Source organism: Carcharhinus amblyrhynchos, chromosome 7 (assembly GCF_965287045.1).
Source record: "Carcharhinus amblyrhynchos chromosome 7, sCarAmb.v2.hapA, whole genome shotgun sequence".
NCBI lineage: Eukaryota > Metazoa > Chordata > Chondrichthyes > Carcharhiniformes > Carcharhinidae > Carcharhinus > Carcharhinus amblyrhynchos.
This window is the reverse complement of record NC_137330.1, coordinates 91,317,229-91,334,972: the sequence shown is the minus strand read 5'-3', so window position 1 is coordinate 91,334,972 and position 17,744 is coordinate 91,317,229. Positions and strand designations below refer to the sequence as shown.

The following is a 17,744-nucleotide window of genomic DNA, read 5'->3' as shown; positions in this document are numbered from 1 at the left end:
AATAAATAAACTTTTAGATTTTAAACTCAATCTCTACACATAAGTCAGTCCCACCACCCTCGGAATCCGTCTGGTGAACCTTCACTCATTCCTCCCAAAGCAAGATATCCTTCCTCAAATAAGGAGACCAGAATTATACACAATATTCAAGGCCCTGTAAAGCAGCATCAAGACATGTCTGTTCCTGTACTCAAATCCTCTTGTTATGAAGGCCAGCATATCATTTGCCTTCTTCGCTGTGTGCTGCACCTGAATGCTTGTCTCCAGCGACTGATGTACAAGGCCCCGAGGTCTCATTGAACAACCCCCTCTGTCAATCTATATCCATTCAAATAATAATTAGCCTTCCTGTTATTGCTGCTAAGTGAATAACCTCACATTTATCCACATTATGCTGCATCTGCCATCAACTTTCACACTCATTCAACTTGTCCAAATCACACGGAAGCATCTTTGAATCCTCCTCATAGCTCATTCTTCCACCTAGCTTTGTGTCACCTGCAAACTTGGAGATATTGCATTTAGTTCCCTCATCTAAAACATTAAAACACATTGTGAATAACCGTGGTCCTAGCACTGATCCCTGCGATATCCGACTAGTCACTCCCTGCCACTTGGAAAAAGACCCATCTTTTCCTACTTTATTTCCTGTTTGCCTATCAGTTTTCTATCATCTCAATAGACTACCTTCCAATCCCACGTGCTTTAATTTTACACACTATTCTCTTATGTGGGACTTTGTTGAAAGTCTTCTCAAAGGATCAGTAATACTCTGGACATAGTGCTATGCATCTTTAATCATTTTAGACAGTCAATATAAAAGTCAATCAGGAGGAAACCTGTTCCACTTTGGTTGTATACAACATACTGGAATTTGGCTGTCCTTAACCCAAGAAGTGTGATTTGAAACTTCAGTAGACATTTGGAACTAAATCTGCATTATTCTCACATGGTATAGTAGCATAGACACAATTATCAGGCAACTCCAATTCAACTAAGTTTTCTGTAGTAGTATTCACACTAGGGACTAAAGAAGTTGGTATTTCTGGAAAGGTTTTAGATAAATCATTTTGAGGTGACAATTGGTCTGCATGGTGTCGCCAAACTAGTTCATCTGCATTTTGCACCACGTAAGAAGTTGGACCAGTTTTTGCTCAAACTGTGGCTGGTACCCATTTCTTACTTGTGCTATAATTACTTACTAACACTTGATTTCCTTGTTGAAATAAGCATTGTTTTGCTCTCACTTCTTGTCCAGTAACTTGAGATTGTTGTTGATGCTCTACAACCCTCAAATTTCTGGTAGTAATAACAGTTCTTAACTTTCTCCTTCAAAGTAATAATGCAGGTGAACTAACTCATGTTAGTTGCATGAGTTGTGTTTCTATAAGATGACAAAAAGTTATTCACATGATGTGGTAATGAACTTTGCTGTCCTGAAGTTTTTAAAGAATATTCCAAGAATTGTATGAATCTTTCAGTTAATCCATTGGCTGATGGATGATATGGCGTGAATTTTATACGTTAAATACCATTTACTTTGAGATAATCCTCAAACTCTTGTGAAGTAAACTGTGAACGATTATAACTAACAATCTGTTCCAGTATACAAAATCATGCAAAAATTTCATCAAGTTTTTCAATTGTTTGTTCAGATGTAGTAGATCTCATGATAATAAATTCTGGCCACTTTGAGTGTGCATCAGTTATGACTAAGAACATGTAACCCTCAAATGGACTAGCAGAATCTACATGCAATCGTTGCCATGGCATTTTAAGCTACTTCCAAGGGTGTAAAGGAGATAAGGTTGGTGTATTTCTTATTCATGTGCAGGATGCACTGTCCCACTTTTTCTTTGATTTGAGAATCTGGACTGAGCCACGAAAACAACTATGTGCCAACTCCTTCATCTGGACTATGCCAGGATGCCCTTCATGTAGTTGTTCAAGAACTCTTCCACGTGAACCAAGAGAGATGATCACTTATATTCCACATAATAGATACCCACCTTGGACTGTCAACTCAAGCTTTCTTGACACATATGGTTTAAAATGAGGATGTGGATAGTATGTTCCAGCTATCATTCCTTTCAAAGCCATTTGCATCACCTTCCCCACTCTTCAGCCTCCTTTTCGAGAATACACATGACTGTTAAGTCATCCACACTTTGCACAGACACAGAGCTATTTCTGACAGTCCTGCAATTTATGTTCAGGCAATTTGAACAATTCAGGAACAGGTTCCAAAACAGTCAATTTGTCTTGTGTCTGTCTCCACACCTGCTCTTTTTCTTTTGTTCACACTATTGTCCAGTAACTGGTTCTCCTTCTCCATCTCCACTAGTTTTGTGATTGATTGAGACTTTTGACTGCTGCATCTCAGACTGAGTAAGCACAGCTTCTCCATCTGAACTTGTGCCAACTTGAAAAGGTCATATTTGCAGGGCTGCTGTTTATTTGGAACAGCATTTCCGACATCTACGTCATGTATAACCATTCTAGTACTTCCCACTTATTCCCAATACTTAGCCATGTGATATTAATAACTCTTTCAGGTCAGTTCGACCTTCCCCTGGAAGGTAACTTGGTAATTTATCCCAATTTTTAATAACATCTCCATTATCCAATTTAATTTGAGGAATGTCAAATGCAGCGTCATCTGGAGTTGGTTCTTTCCTCTGAGTTATAACCACTAAAATACCCTTCTTCTGCTCTCCTTCCCTATCAAAACACCTTTTAACCATGTCCACATGACACATTCTGTGAATTTTCTTCTATCTGGCTGTACTTATCAAATAATTCCTTTCAATTTGATAAGGTCCACTAAACTTGCTTTAAATGTTCGCCTACCACTGGTAGCAATACTCAGACTTTATCTCCAATAGCAAAATTACGAATTTTTGATTTCTTATCCGCTTCCTGTTTCATCACATGCTGTGCTATTTTTAAATATTGTCAAGCCAATTCACCTGCTCTATTCAACCTTTCCCTAAAATTTGACACATAGTCCAATAATGTACTCTCAGAATGCTGACTCACCAATTTCTCCTTAATCAATTTAACTTGTTCCCTTATCTCATGACCAAAAATCAATTCAAATGAGCTGAATTTGGTTGACTCATTTGGTGCATCCCTATTTGCAAAGAGTACAAATGGAATTTCTTCATCCAAATCCTCCAGATAATCTTGACAATAAGCCCTCAAAATTGTCTTTAAAGTTTGATGCTAGAGCTCTAATGTTCCCTGCAATTTTGGATGGTAGGCAGTTGAGTTAAATTGTTTTATTCCTAAGCTATCCATAACCTCCTTGAATAACTTTGATGTAAAATGTGATCCTTGACCTAATTGTATTTCTGTGGATAGTTCATATCTTGTAAAGAATTGAAGTAATTCCTCTACAATCATGTTAGCTGTAATATTGCATAGTGGAGTGGCCTCTGGAAACCTAGTAGACACATCCATTATAGTCAATAAATATTGATTCCCATTTTTTTCTTTTAGGGAAGGGTCCCATGCATTTTATGACCCTTGTAAAAGGTTCCTCAAATGCTGGAATGGGTATTAAATGTACTGGTTTTATCACTGCTTGAGGTTTTCCTATGACTTGACATGTGTGACATGACCAAGAAAATTTAACTACATCTTTATGCAGTCCAGGCCGATAAAAATGTTTTTGCATTTTTCTTTACTCCCAAATGACCTCCTACTGGTATCTCATGTGCTATTTGAAGCATCCCCTTTCTATCAATACCCTATCGGCAAACCACTTGTTGAACTTGACCTTGTGACCTTGTTACTACACGATCAGGAAAAATCCCAGGGTACGCATCCTTCAATAACTCAGGTGTTTGATTTTCCACTGGCTTTTCAACCACAGTAGGCATCATTCCCACCTGTGATCCGGCTATATCGTTACCCAAGATAAACTGTATTCCTGGACAAGATAATTTCTCTATTACTCCTGCTACCACTTCATCACTTTTCGCTGGACTCTCCAACTTCACCTCATACAATGGAACACTACTCTTCTCACCCTGAATTACACATATTACCATCTTTTCTGGCAATGCTCCTTCCAAAATACATAACCCCTCATCTCTTACCAGCAAAGATGGACTTGCTCCTGTAACTCTTGAAATTTTAACTTCTTTACCTACTCACCCCAGTACACATGAGTAAACTTTACCCACACAAGTAAATTCTTTGAAGAGATCTGGCACCTTCTTATCAATCAACGCCTGACCAGGCTGTACATTCTTTTGCACCTCTTTTGCTTCAATTGGGCTTTCCTTCACCATTTTAACAAACCCATTGGCTTCTCCTGCTTTCCCACATCAGGCTTCCCAGTGTTTTTCTTAAACCACCACCACTGCGACTTTGCATCGCCTAATTTATTCCAGTGAAAACATCTGAGGCTTTTAATTTCTCTTCCACCCTCCTGTATTTTCTTTTTAGCCTGAGATACAGTGTCTTTACTATCTCCCACAAGATCTCCTTTATATTTACCACCTGAAGATTTCTCTTTTCTCCAGTTTCTGTCTCTCACAGGTTGAAACTGATGTCAGAAACCAAACTTTGATAATGAACTAAACCAAAACCTTCCATGAACAAAACCCTTTAAACAAGTTGAACACAGCAAAGTCTAATGCTCATGTGATACTGAAATTGAGTCCTTTGGTGGGAGAATTAAAAACCCTCAGTCTTGTAAGTTCTAGTTATCCTCTTGACACACCCAGAACAAATTGAAGTTAAAACAGCTTCCCAGAACCCCAGGTAGCTGCTGGTCAAGCCACCAACAGCAGATTTTTTATTCCAGGAAGGCTTTCAGCTAATCTGCAGATTTTCTAACACCAGGGAGAGCAACACAGAAAAACATTTCTTTCCAGCATGATGTCCCTTCTAAAAAACTAAAACACAAACTGCAACCAAACAGAAGAAAAACCTTTAACTCTCTAGGAAGAGGGAAAAATCCCTGTCCAGAACCCATGACCTTTTCTGGTAATAAAGCTAATCTCACAAAGTACCCGAGGCTCCCATTTAAACCATTTAAGGAGCAATAAAAATACACCTGGTAGACAGCTCAGCAGCAAAGAGAAACACTGAAACTGTGAGAGCTTCAGAGATCATGATTTAAAAGAAAATCTTTCTTAAAGATTCACTGACATCACACGGGCTGAATTGCAAATTTTAGCACATCAGTGACATTATTGTTGCTGTTTTGACTACTTGTCAGGAGTTCCCAACTTGTGGATCTTTATTCCTCCACCAACTTTTGAAGCCTCTTTAGCAATCTGTTCTATCAACACTACAATTTCTATTGATGCCTCTAAAGTCAAAGCATGCTCAATAGGCAAATATCTTTGGATGGTCTCATATTGGAGACCAAGAATATCTTCTACTGATTCACCAAACCCATAATGTTGTGCCAGCCTTTTTAAGGTTGCCACAATCCGAGCAATGCCTTTGCCTTCCATATGGTTCCTTTGGTGGAACCTGGAAAGTTCCACAATGGTCAGGGCTTTTGGAAAGTAATGCTCTTCAAGAATCTTTTGTCAAGTCATCCTAGGTTTTAGTTCTTGGCGTTGCTGGATGAACCATGTTCTGGAACAAATTGAAGGTTTTATTTCATATTGTACTAAGAAAAGCTGGTACAAGGAACTCATTTTCAATTTTATTCACTTGAGCAAAATACTGAAAATGCTAAGCACGGGAAACCCATTATTCATTTTCTTAATTGAAAGGGCAGATGGATCACAATTGACCTGCTATTTCTCTTGCAGGCACTAGCAACTCGAGACTGCTCAACATATATATTTCTACTGTTTTCCAGCATTCCCATTTTACTTTGGAGACTGTTAACTTGAAGTTTTTTTTCATTAGGCCCAAGCAGCACTGCAAAGCATCCCTTCTTCAATATGTTAGATATTACCTGGAATCTCACCCTTCTCGGATCAAGAGAAAAAACCCTCTTTTAAAACTTCACAGAGAACTTTTTCTTACTTGGCCATCCTGCACTGGCAGTTCAGCCCTTAATCCTATTGTTGCTTCTCCCAAGCCTTCTAATATTTGAATTGTGAGCAACCATGATGTTTTTTCTTCTACTTAGGATCTTTTCACAATTTCCTCGATGAAACAAAATCCTGACTCATCGCAAATTATATTTCTGTAATGTCCTGGCTATGTTAGGTGTTGTTAAGTGTTAGACTATGTGGTCTGTATATGTAGACTAAAAGTAGGTTTATACTAGGACCTCATACCTGTACAGAGTATAAACTGAAATTAAAACAGCAGCCTGAGCAACACCCTAATGACACCACCATCAAATTATGTGACCGGCTCTTAAAGCAGTCATGCAACTGCTTAAGTATATAACAGATCCTACCACTATTTCCCAAGTGCTCTGCTTTTAAATCTTTTATAATGGGCTCCAGCATTTTCTCCACTCCTGACGTCAGGCTGACTGGTCTATAATTCTCTGTTTTAACTATAGTTCCCTTTTTAAATATTGGGGTTACATTACAAAGAACAAAAAACAAAGAAAATTACGACATAAGAACAGGCCCTTCGGCCCGCCAAGCCTGCACCGACCTTGCTGCCCAACTTAACTAAAATCCCCTACCCTTCTGGGGACCATAGTCCTCTATTCCCATCCTATTCATGTACTTGTCAAGACACCACTTAAAAGTTACTACCATATCTGTTTCCACTATCTCCACTGGCAACGTGTTCCAGGCTCCCACTTCTCTCAGTGTAAAAAACCTGCCTCGTACATCTCCTTTAAACCTTGCCCCTCACGCCTTAAACCTATGCCTCTAGTAATTGACTCTTCTACCCTTGGAAAAAGCTTCTGACCATCTACTCTGTCCATGCCTCTCATAATCTTGTAAACTTCTATCAGGTGTCCCCTCAATCTCCGTTGCTCCAGTGAGTACAAACCGAGTTTCTCCAATCTATCCTCATAGCTAATGCCCTCCATATCAGGCTACATCCTGGTAAATCTTTTCTGTATCTCTCCAAAGCCTTCGCATCCTTCTGGTAGGGTGGCGACCAGAATTGAACACTATATTCCAAGTGTGACCTGACTAAGATTCTATAAAAGCTGCAACATGACTTGCCAGTTTCTAAACTCAATGCCCCAACCAATGAAGGCAAGCATGTCGCATGCCTTCTTGACTACCTTCTCCACCTGCATTGGCACTTTCAGTGACCTGTGTATCTGTACATCCCAGCTATCCTGGGTATTAGCTGTCCTCTTATCCATAGTAACTGTTCCAGAGTTGAAAGCATCTTGGAAGATGACCACCAATGCATCCATTATTTCTAGGGTCACTTCGTTAAGTACTCCCGAATTTAGATTATAAGGCCCTGGAGTTTCAACAACCATCAATCTCATTTATTTCTCCAACACCATTTCCCTACTATTGCTGATTTCCTTCAGTGCCTCCCTCTCACTTAATCCTGTGTTCCATAACATTTCTGGTATGTTACTCTTTGAATGTTTGCCATTGCCTATCCACCACCATCCCTTTAAGTAAAGTTGCCTAATCTATCACAGCCAACTCATACCTCATCCCATCGTAGTTTCCTTTATTTTGATACAGGACCTTAGTCTCAGAATAAACTGCATCACTGTCCATTTTGATGAAGAATTGTATCATATTATGGTCACTCAACCCCAAGGCCTCTCACACAATTAGACTGCCAATTATTTTTTTCTCATTGTGCAATTCCCAGTCTAGGATGGCCTGTTCTCTTGTTGGTTTCCCTAACATATTGATCCAGAAAACCATTCCGTACACAGGAGTGCTGATGTCTTAAATTAAAATGCCTCCAGTTGCCATTTTATCTCGACACAGGCAGATTGACGTAACCCAGCCAGCAGTTTGTTTATCACGAACAATAAGGCAGCCAATAAACCAAGCTCTGAATAGTAACTTTCCAGCAATTGTGTCTATTTAAGCTTCTGCTTGAATAGTTTGCGGCTGCCAGTGCTGAGAGGTCTGACTGACAGTGGGAATTAACAGCTCTGGCAATCGCGGTTAATAAGCAGATTCATTATGTGAATCCAATAACTCCAAGTGAATCCATAACATTGCGTATGCAACTCTTTGTTTCTCCTCTCCATTCACCAACACCCAACCGTTTTGGCTGGCTAGTTTAACCTGTCCTTGAAGGGTTTTACTTTGAGTTCTAACAGGAAGTCAAATCGGAAGGAACAAACCCAATCCTAAGAAGAGTGACTGTACAGATCTGGACTATATGGAGCAGACTCTGGGAATAACCTTGACTGTTAGGTCTTGTTCAAATCCTAGAGTACAGGGGTAGGTGATAATGTTTATCGGTTGATATCAACAGATTTATTTTTTTTTAAAACTCCAGCGCAAGACTTTCAGTGAGTGTTATAATTCATTATCTTGGATTCTGCTTGCTTGGTTAATGTGTCATTCTTACTCAGCAGTGGGTTCAGTTAAAAGTTCTTCAATCTGCCCTTTCTCTTGCCGTAGGGATCTGGGAATTGATGAGCTGCTGAGAAAGTGTGAGGAGATCTTGGAGAAGCTCAAGGACCCAAAAGCCGACCCCTGCTTTTTGGCCATGGCCGGGACTGCCCAGTTTCGGCAGACGTTTGGTGATGTGCAGGAGAAGAATGAAAGGTAAGCATTCGGACGGCTGAATGTTGTGTTGTGTTTTTAAATGTGGAAGTCAACAGTCAGTGAGGAACGACAGTTCAAACACGACTCCACACAACGGGAGACGACACTTTGAAATTTAATTGAAAGATTAGCAAACCTACTAATGTTCAGAAGTACAAACAACCATGTAGACAAACGGTATCTCTGAGAAAACTGACCCTGCAATTCTTGTGGATCCTGAATCTTTGCAAAAAAAAGTTGTATCTGTTTTTGTCAATGTTGTTACATTGCTACTTTTGTTGTATTCACACTGTTGCTGAGGTTTGTTACATTTTCAAGGTTGGCTTCCGGCGTCTATGTTAACAGTGATCCAGTAATGATTTTTAAGAGGCAGCTTGACAAATAGATGAACAGGATGGGAATAGAGACATATGGCCCCTGGAAGAGTACAGGGTTTTAGTTCAGTCAGGCAGTATGGTCAGTGCAGGCTTGGAGGGCCAAAGGGCCTGTTCCTGTGTTGTAATTTTCTTTGATTTAAAACTGCTCAAAGTTCAAAGTGAGTTTTATGTTTAAACTGTATTATTATTGGTGTAATCTACCATCACAGGCATCCTTCACATATATTTCTACAGTTGATCAAATATGTTTGAGATTAATGAGCTGTCTGATTTTACATTACCTTCCATCTGATAGAGAGAATGATCTCTTCGTGTAACTGGAACCTCAAATTATTTAATCACAGTCACTTTGATATCTCCTCATTATTCATTGATAGATGTGTTCATTTATTTACTAATGCAGTATTACTGTTACTGGATTGATTTAAGTGAAAACTCTCCCGACAAGTAAAAGCATCTACTTACTGTTATTGAATCCCTAAAGTGCAGAAGGAGGCCATTCAGCCCATCATGTCTTCATCGACTCTCCAAAAAAGCATCTTACCCAGGCTCACCCCCCTCTCCACCCCACTGTCCCCCTTTATCCCCATAACCCTGTGCATGGTTAATCCACCTAACATTCATATTTTTGCACACTAGCGGACAATTTATCATGGCCAATCCACATGACCTACACTTCTTCGGACAGTGGGAGGAAACCAGAGCACTTGGAGGAAACCCACGCAGATACGGTGAGAACGTGCAAATTCCACACAGACAGACACCTGAGGCCACAATCGAACCCCGGTCCATGTTACTGTGAGGCAGCAGTGCTAACCACTGTGCCACCATGCTGGACCTTTTAAATGGTTTAGATGATGGTAAATCCTAGCCTTCAGATGATGTATCGAATTCCAGCTTGCCACACAAGCAAGGTATTTGCTCTCTCCCCATAGGGGTTGGCACCACAGAAGGAATCTATTCGGAAAGCAACCCTAGCCTATCCGGTATTTCCTTCCATCTAAAATTCTCCTGTCTTGGCGACATTTTCACAAATTGCCTCTGTTCTCTTTCAACTATAATCACATTTTTTCTATAGTGCAATGGCCAAATCAGAACTGAGTACTGAACTAGTGTTTTATACAGTTCCAGCATAGTGTCCCCACCCTTATATTCTAAAGCTCAGCTAATCAAGCCAAGTATCCCATGTGTCTTTTTGACCACTTTACCTGTGCATCCACCTTCAGGGGTCTGTGGACAAGCATGCCTCTGTTTCTCAGCATCGTGCCATTTGTTGTATATCCTTTTCACTTGTTTTTCTTCCCCAAATGCATTACCTTCTCTAGACTCCATTTGGCACTGTTCAACCCACTGACTAGGCCATTGATATTTCTCTTCAGACTACAGTTTGGCAGCACAGTGGCACAGAGGTTGGCAATGCTGCCCCACAGTATAAGGGACCCAGGTTCGATTCCCAGCTTGGGCTACTGTGCACCATATGCACGTTTTTTCCATGTTTGTGTGGGTATCCTCCGGATGCTCCAGTTTCCTCCCACAGTCTGAAAGATGGTTAGATGCATTATCATGTTAAATTCTCCCTCATTGTACCCGAACAGGCACCAGAGAGTGGCAACTAGGGACTTTTCACAGTAACTTCATTGCAGTGTTAATGTAAGCTTACTTGTGACTCTGATAAATAAATTTTAAAGAAGCCTTCTTCTTCATTGTCACATTCAATTCTTTATTTGTCTGCTAACCTTTTAATCATATCCCCTTTATTCAGGTCCAAATCATTGAAAAATTCTATAAAAAGCAGGCGGCCTGGTACTGAGCCCTGTAGAGCCTTCCAGTCACAGAAACTCTACTGACCATTGTCCTTTGCTTCCTGCCTCTGAAACAATTTTGGATCCAACTTGCCACTTTGTCTTGGATCACCCGTTTTAACTTCTGTGACCAACCTGCCGTGTAGGATCTTTTCAAAAGCCTTGCTAAAATCAATGTAGATTTCTACCTTCATCAATGCATTTACTTCCTCATAAAATTCAATCATGTTGGTCAGAGATGATCTTCCCTTAACAATTCCTGCTGTTTTTGAATAATCTGGGTCTTTCCAAATGAAGATTAGTGTTCTGCATTTTCATAGCTCAAGTTGCAGGGAGGTTTGGGGTGGGGGGGTGGGACGGTGCAGGGGAAAGAATCTTCAATGATCCCTTCAGCTAGCTTTTGTAATTGAATAGCACTCTAGGAGATAAGTGTTGGATCTTTCAATTTGTCTATCTATTATAGTGGAGCCAGCACGTAATAGATTAAATTAGCATTTCTCAAAAGAAAGTGCATTGGTTTAGTTCCAAACATATTGACAAAGGTTTTCTTCACAGATGCAAATTGATAACTGATTGCAACAGAATGGCACAGGTGTCAACTGGAATGGAACTACACATTGATGAATATATTGTGTTGCTAATAGAAACTGCTTCCTGTCAGAACTAACTCTTTGCGTTTGATTTAATGATGAGGTTGCTGTCTTTGTTTTGGCTCTACAGGATTTTAAGGACTGTTTTAAGGACAATACAATGAGCAGGCCCCAATCTGGCTTTGTAATTTTGTTTGGCATCATTTCTCAGACCAAGGTATAAGGGTCTGGTTTTGGATTGACCAGAGCCAGGGTTTCATCCCAGGGACAATATTTAGGTGTGGCTGCACCCAGGAATTGCAGGGTTTACTTGGATGTCAAATATTCTGTGCCAGGCTACATGAGGCTGTGATAAATAAATTCATGGTTAGAGACATGGTTAGAAAATGTTACATCATTTGTTATAACGTTTCAGAAGCATAAAAGCATACAAGGCTATAGGCCAAGTGTGAGAAAATGGAATTGAAATAAATAGGTGCTTGATGACTGGTATAGACACAATGGGCTGAAGGGCCTCTTTCTGTATTATAAAACTCTCTGTGGATGATTTTACCAAAAGTATTTTCAGTGCCAGATGAGCGTGAAAATGGGAGAAACTCACGCTTTTTTTTTGGTCAACTTAAAAATCGAATCCTACCTGACCTTGTCAAAAAAATGAGGCCAAACTGGTTTCCTGCCAGCAGAAGGCAACAGTGCCAAGTTGGCACTGCCCAAGGGGCGTATATACACACACACGCACACCCCCTCCCCCCGCTGTCCCCAACCTCCCGGTGGAAGTGGGGGAGCTTTCTCAAGGACCTTCAGTCCTATCAGCGAGGCCATCACATCTGGTCTCCGTTGATGCGGACTATACTGAACCTTCACCAACGAGGCCACAGATGACAATAAGGTCCCAGGCTCGTTTGTAATATTTAAATGTTATTTAACATAGTATTTAAATATTGCAATCAGCCTCGCACCCTTTTTTAGGTGTGAGGCTGATCACGCCGGGTATCTGGTGCTGGTAAAGTCACAAGAGGCGAGAAATTAGACACATAACCAATTCCTGGATCTCTCATGAACTTATGGGCTTGTCCCGCCTATTGGCCAGCGGAGCAAGAATATAAGATTGGCTCTATAGGCTATTTCAGGCCAATATGAATCTCTATAACTTTATATATCAAGAACTGTAGGGAAATACCTATTTTGTTGTGCACAATCTGTTCAGTATCAATAGTTGGTATTGCATTGTATGATGCCTTTAACGTAGTAAAATGCTCCAGGGCACTTCAGAGCAAACAATTTGTCAGAAATTGTCATTTGTTTTGTCAAAGATATAGGTTTTAAGGAGTATCTTAAAGGAGCAGACAAAGGAGATGGTGGTGTTGATAATATCATTGAACTAGTAATCCAAAGGCTTGGGCGAATGCTCTGGGGACATGGGTTCAAGTTCACCATGGCTGGTGGTGTTTAAATTCAATTAATACAATACTGAACCATAACGGCCATCATTGATTGTCATAAAATCCTAGCTTGTTCACTAATGCCCTTTAGGGAAGGAAACCTGCCATCCTTACCCAGTCTAGCCTACATGTGACTCCAGACCCATAGCAATGTGATTAACCCATAACTGCCTCTGAAATGGCCACTCGGTTCAAAGGCCATTTAGGATGGACAATGAATGCTGGCCTTGCCAATGATACCCACATCCCATGAAAAAAGTCAAGAAGAGGCAGAGAGTTTCAGGAAGGGAAATTTCAGAGCTTAAGGCCTGAACACAACCTTAAAGCACAACCTTCAGTAAATGATTTGAAAGAAATCAGGAATACAGAAAAGGCCAGAATTAGAGTTCTTGAAAGAGCTGTAATGCTGGAAGGGATCATGGAGAGATTTGAAAACCAGGATGAGCTTTTACTTTTGAGGTGTTTCAAGACTGGAGAGCCATTATAGATCAGCGAGTGTTAGAGTGAACAGGACTTGACGTGAGTTGAGTTAGGAGCAGAAGAGTTTGGGGTGACCTCGCGTTCGTGCAGGGTGGCAGATAGAAGGTCAGTCAGGACTTAAATGGAATAATTGTCATGGAAGTGCAAATAGGTAGGATCATAAAATCACTTGTTCAAGTTTTTGTCTTAATTCAGGAAAAGTGATCATTTAAAGGCGAGGTTATGGAGTGATATGAGTAAAGATCTTCAGTTCCATTCATCGTGTTTTGTTGTTATTTAGCTATCGATTGAACAGAAAAGAGTGCATTCTGGACCTAAGATTTGCCTGGGTGAATGCCCAAAAACACTTGACCCAGACAAAATATTTAATGTTAAAAATTATAAAAGCTATGATGAGCATTTTTGAATTAAATCACCACCAATCATTTAATAAATTTTGATAAATGTAAATGGAGCCTTTACTTAGCAAGTCTGAGCTTTATAGTTCAACGTAATTGTGCAGTTAAATGTTTCTTTGGATTACTTGAGGTTAGCACGATTCTTTATAACCTTCGTGTCTATTTTTCTATGAACTGCAGTTCAGTTTGACTTGTGTTGATGAAGCTTACTTGGAAACAAATCTTTCACTCTTGCTAATGCATGTTCTGCGAGCTGAGATGCTTCAACTTTTCTCATTTAATGTTTCTATGAGTTTGCAGTAAAAATAAAGGACAACAAATTAACTGTTTGTTTGCAGTATGGATGAGATTAGGGTGACCCCCTTATCAACACACTCTGGCGCAATAGTAGACGGATTTTAAAGAAACTATGAGTAGGGTGGCATGGTGGCACAGTGCTTAGTTCTGCTGCCATGCAGCGCCAGGGACCAGGGTTCAATTCTTGGCTTGGGTGACTATCTGTGTGGAGTTTGCACTTTCTCCCTGTGTCTGTGTGGGTTTCCTCCCACAGTCCAAGGATTTGCAGGTAAGGTGGATTGACCATGCTAAAATGCTCCTTAGTGTCAGGGGGATTAGCTTGGGTAAATGTAAGGGTTATTGGGATAGGGCCTGCGTGGGATTGTGGTCAGTACAGACTCGATGGGTCAAATGGCCTCCTTCTGCACTGTAGGATAATATGATGCTATGTTCTACAATCTAGAAAGTATTTAAAATGTATGGCTGGTGGCTAGAGTATCACAGAAATTTCACATCAATAAAAATATCTAGGTTCACTTGAGTTGGGTTTCTCCTTCAGAAAGGGAAAAGGTTTTCACACTGAGAATTGTGGCACTAGAATAAGGTTCGTTTGAAAAACAAATCAATGTCAGTAACTTCACTGATTTTTCTGTGATCCTTCACCTTTCCCAGATTGGTACATTTGCATAGTCCACTGTATTTGCATAATGAACACTGCCAGTGTGAGCACATTAGCTTTCTTTTGTATTTAGTATTGAAGCTGAGAAGACAATAACAGGTTTCTTTTATTTAGTGCCTTTAATGCACTAAATTCTCCCAAGGTGCTTCACAGGAGCAAGAAACAATACTTTTCCCTGTATCCCAATACTTGTAACAATAATAAATCAAATCAAAACTAGGGGTCACTGTTTCAAAATATGGGGTTACTCTTTAAGACAGAGATGCTGAGAATTATTTTGTGCCACCATACTGCTCTATGAGAATTTTGGAAAGGCAAATGTGACAAAGCTTTTCTTTGCTTTTGTCGATGTTATTCTGAAGACTGTTAGGTTTTTGAATTCCACAATAAAGGATTTCAGTGTCAGAGGACTGATTTCGGTTGCTTGCTTTTTTTAATATTTGTTCATGTGTTGCGGCTAGGCTAGCATTTATTCCTGAGGGCATTTAAAAGTCAGCCACATTTCTGTGGCTCTGAATTCGTATGTAGGCCAGGCCAGGTAAGGACGGCAAATTTCCTTCCCTAAAGAATATTGGTGAACAAAATGCGTTTTCACAATAATCAGTAATGGTTTCATGGTTGTCATTAGACTTTTGACTTTATTGAATTCCAATTTCACCATCTGCCTTGGTGGGATTCGAACCTTTCAGGATCTAAATTAAGTCTGGTAGAAATTTGGAGCTCTCTTCTACGAATGACAATTAATGTGAGATCAGTTGGCAGTTTTAAATGTGAGGTGGAAGATTTTTGTTAGCCAAAGATATCAAGAGAAATGAGGCAAAAGTAAAGTTTGGTCACAGATGAGCCATAATCTCACCGAATGGCAAAAAAGGCCCGAGGGAGTAAATGTCCTCGTCCTGTTCCCTGTCCTGATTCTCATCCTGTTCCTCAACCTGTTCCCCCTCCTATTCCTCGTCCTGTTCCTCGTCCTATGCTGTTTTGCGTCAGAAGGCTATGGACTCAGATTCCACCAGAGACTTGAGCACATTATTTAGACAGAGACAACAGTGCACTACAGTGGAGCTGCACTGTTGGAGGTGCTGTCACTTGGACGAGATGTCACTCTCAAGTGGATAGAAGAGATCACACTGCATTATTTGAAGCTGAATAGTTCTGACCAGTATTGACCCTTCAAGTAGCATTACAGAAACTGATGATTTGGTCATTATCTCATTGCTGTTTATTGAAACCTTGCTAGGCGCAAAGTGGCTACATGCGATAAAACGACTTAATTGGAGATAAAATCTTTTTGGCTATCCAGAGGTTGTGAAAGGTGCTATATTTAAATGCATGTCTTTTATTTCAGAAAACTTCATACTCTCCCTTCCATTGGGTGACATATCTGTATGAGACCGAAAATTAACATAGTGGGTTAGTCTTTCTTGTAAAGTTGAGGGATGTGACCCAAAACATTAATATTGTTATGGTCTTGTTAGGGACCTTTAACATTTGAAGAGAAATCTGAACACCTCATTTTAATCAATAGAAAAGTGCCACATGTAAAAGAGTTTAATGTACATGAAGCAAATATTATTAACTTAGCAGTATGGTTAATAATTTTGTACATTATAATGGAAAAGACCACGTTGTACTGCATGCATATGTTATTTAGGGAAGATGATGGCAAAGTGGTAATGAGGCCCAAGATAACTAGAGCTAATGGTTTGAGAACATGGGTTCAAATCCCACCATGTCAGTTTGGTGGAATTTAATCTCAGTTAATTAAATCCGGAATTGAGCCATCGTCAGCTGGCATAAAACCCACTCATTAATGTCATAATCTGGCCTACATATGATTTCAGCTATAACCTGACCTGGCTACGTGTGATTCCAGATACACAGTGGTGTATTTGACTCTTAACTGCCCTCTGAAATAGGTTAGATTGGTCAGCCATTGCATGGGTGATTAGGGATGGGCAACTAAATCTGGCCTTGTCAGTGATATCTGCATCTCCTCAAAGAATATAAAGATAAAATTTAGTTTTACTTCATACTTTCCCCCAATGATTCTCTTATACCCTTGTGTTTTAAGAATTATCTACATCCGCCAGACTGCCCATAGATATGACACAGTCCTCTAGAATTTACTTTAATTTTCCTCAGTTGCAGCTATTGCCCTAGGTCTGATACTCTTTGTTTAATATCTTCTAACAGTGGATGCCTCTGTCCCTTGTATTGGTTCTCAATGATTCCCAACTAGTTGGACTCATTGCTTTCTTTACCACAAGGCTCTGTGAAGTCCATTGTAGGTTTTCTTTACCAGCTACAAGTTACAGCAAGCTCAGTTGGCTGGATGGCGGGTTAATGATGTGAAGCGATGTCAACAGCGCAGGTTCAATTCACGTACCGGCTGAGGTTATTCATGAAGGCCCCACCTTCCCAACCTTGCCCCTTACCTGAGGTGTGGTGATCCTCAGGTTAAATCACCACCAGTCCTCTCAAAATGGGGAGCAGCCTGTGGTCATCTGGGGGCATGGCGACTTTCTTTTTACCTTACTACAAGGATTGCAGATGTCATGTCTCCAGTTCTTTTAGCTGCATCCACCTTCTGAATTATGATGTTACCTTTCAAGCTGTTAACCTCTGAAATCAATTGAAATGTAATGAACCCATGTGTGTTGTCTTTGCTTCGGAGTAATTACTTGCTTCTCAAACAGATACCCTCATTTTCTACAATTATGACTTTCTAATTTTAAGAATTGAGTGTTACTCTAAAACACATGAACCATATATTTGCAACAAAATAACCTTTGAATTTGATCCCCATGCAGTGCCTGTGCTTTGTCACTTGTGTAGGTATGTGCAGTCATGTCGTCTCGTACTTAATCTTTCAGGAGAGCTTTCTCGGCAAGGATGACTCTCTTACTCTCCTACAATCCTGATCTTTAATAGTACAGTGCATAGTCCTGCTCATCACAGCTTTCTCGCTGTTATACACTTTTTTAATCATGTACACTGTTGTTGTGACGTGCTCAGTAATGATAACCACAAATTGAGAATCTTTTGTATT

General features: G+C 40.1%; 1 protein-coding gene across 1 annotated transcript in view; it reads left to right on the top strand.

Moving 5' to 3' along the window:
- LOC145345608 (uncharacterized) overlaps positions 1-17,744 on the top strand; it is a 99,453-nt gene that overhangs the window by 41,464 nt on the left and 40,245 nt on the right. Inside the window, exon 8 of the mRNA XM_080193440.1 lies at positions 8,505-8,651. Coding sequence (XP_080049566.1) covers positions 8,505-8,651 — 147 coding nt within the window. The remainder of the gene's footprint in view (positions 1-8,504; positions 8,652-17,744) is intronic.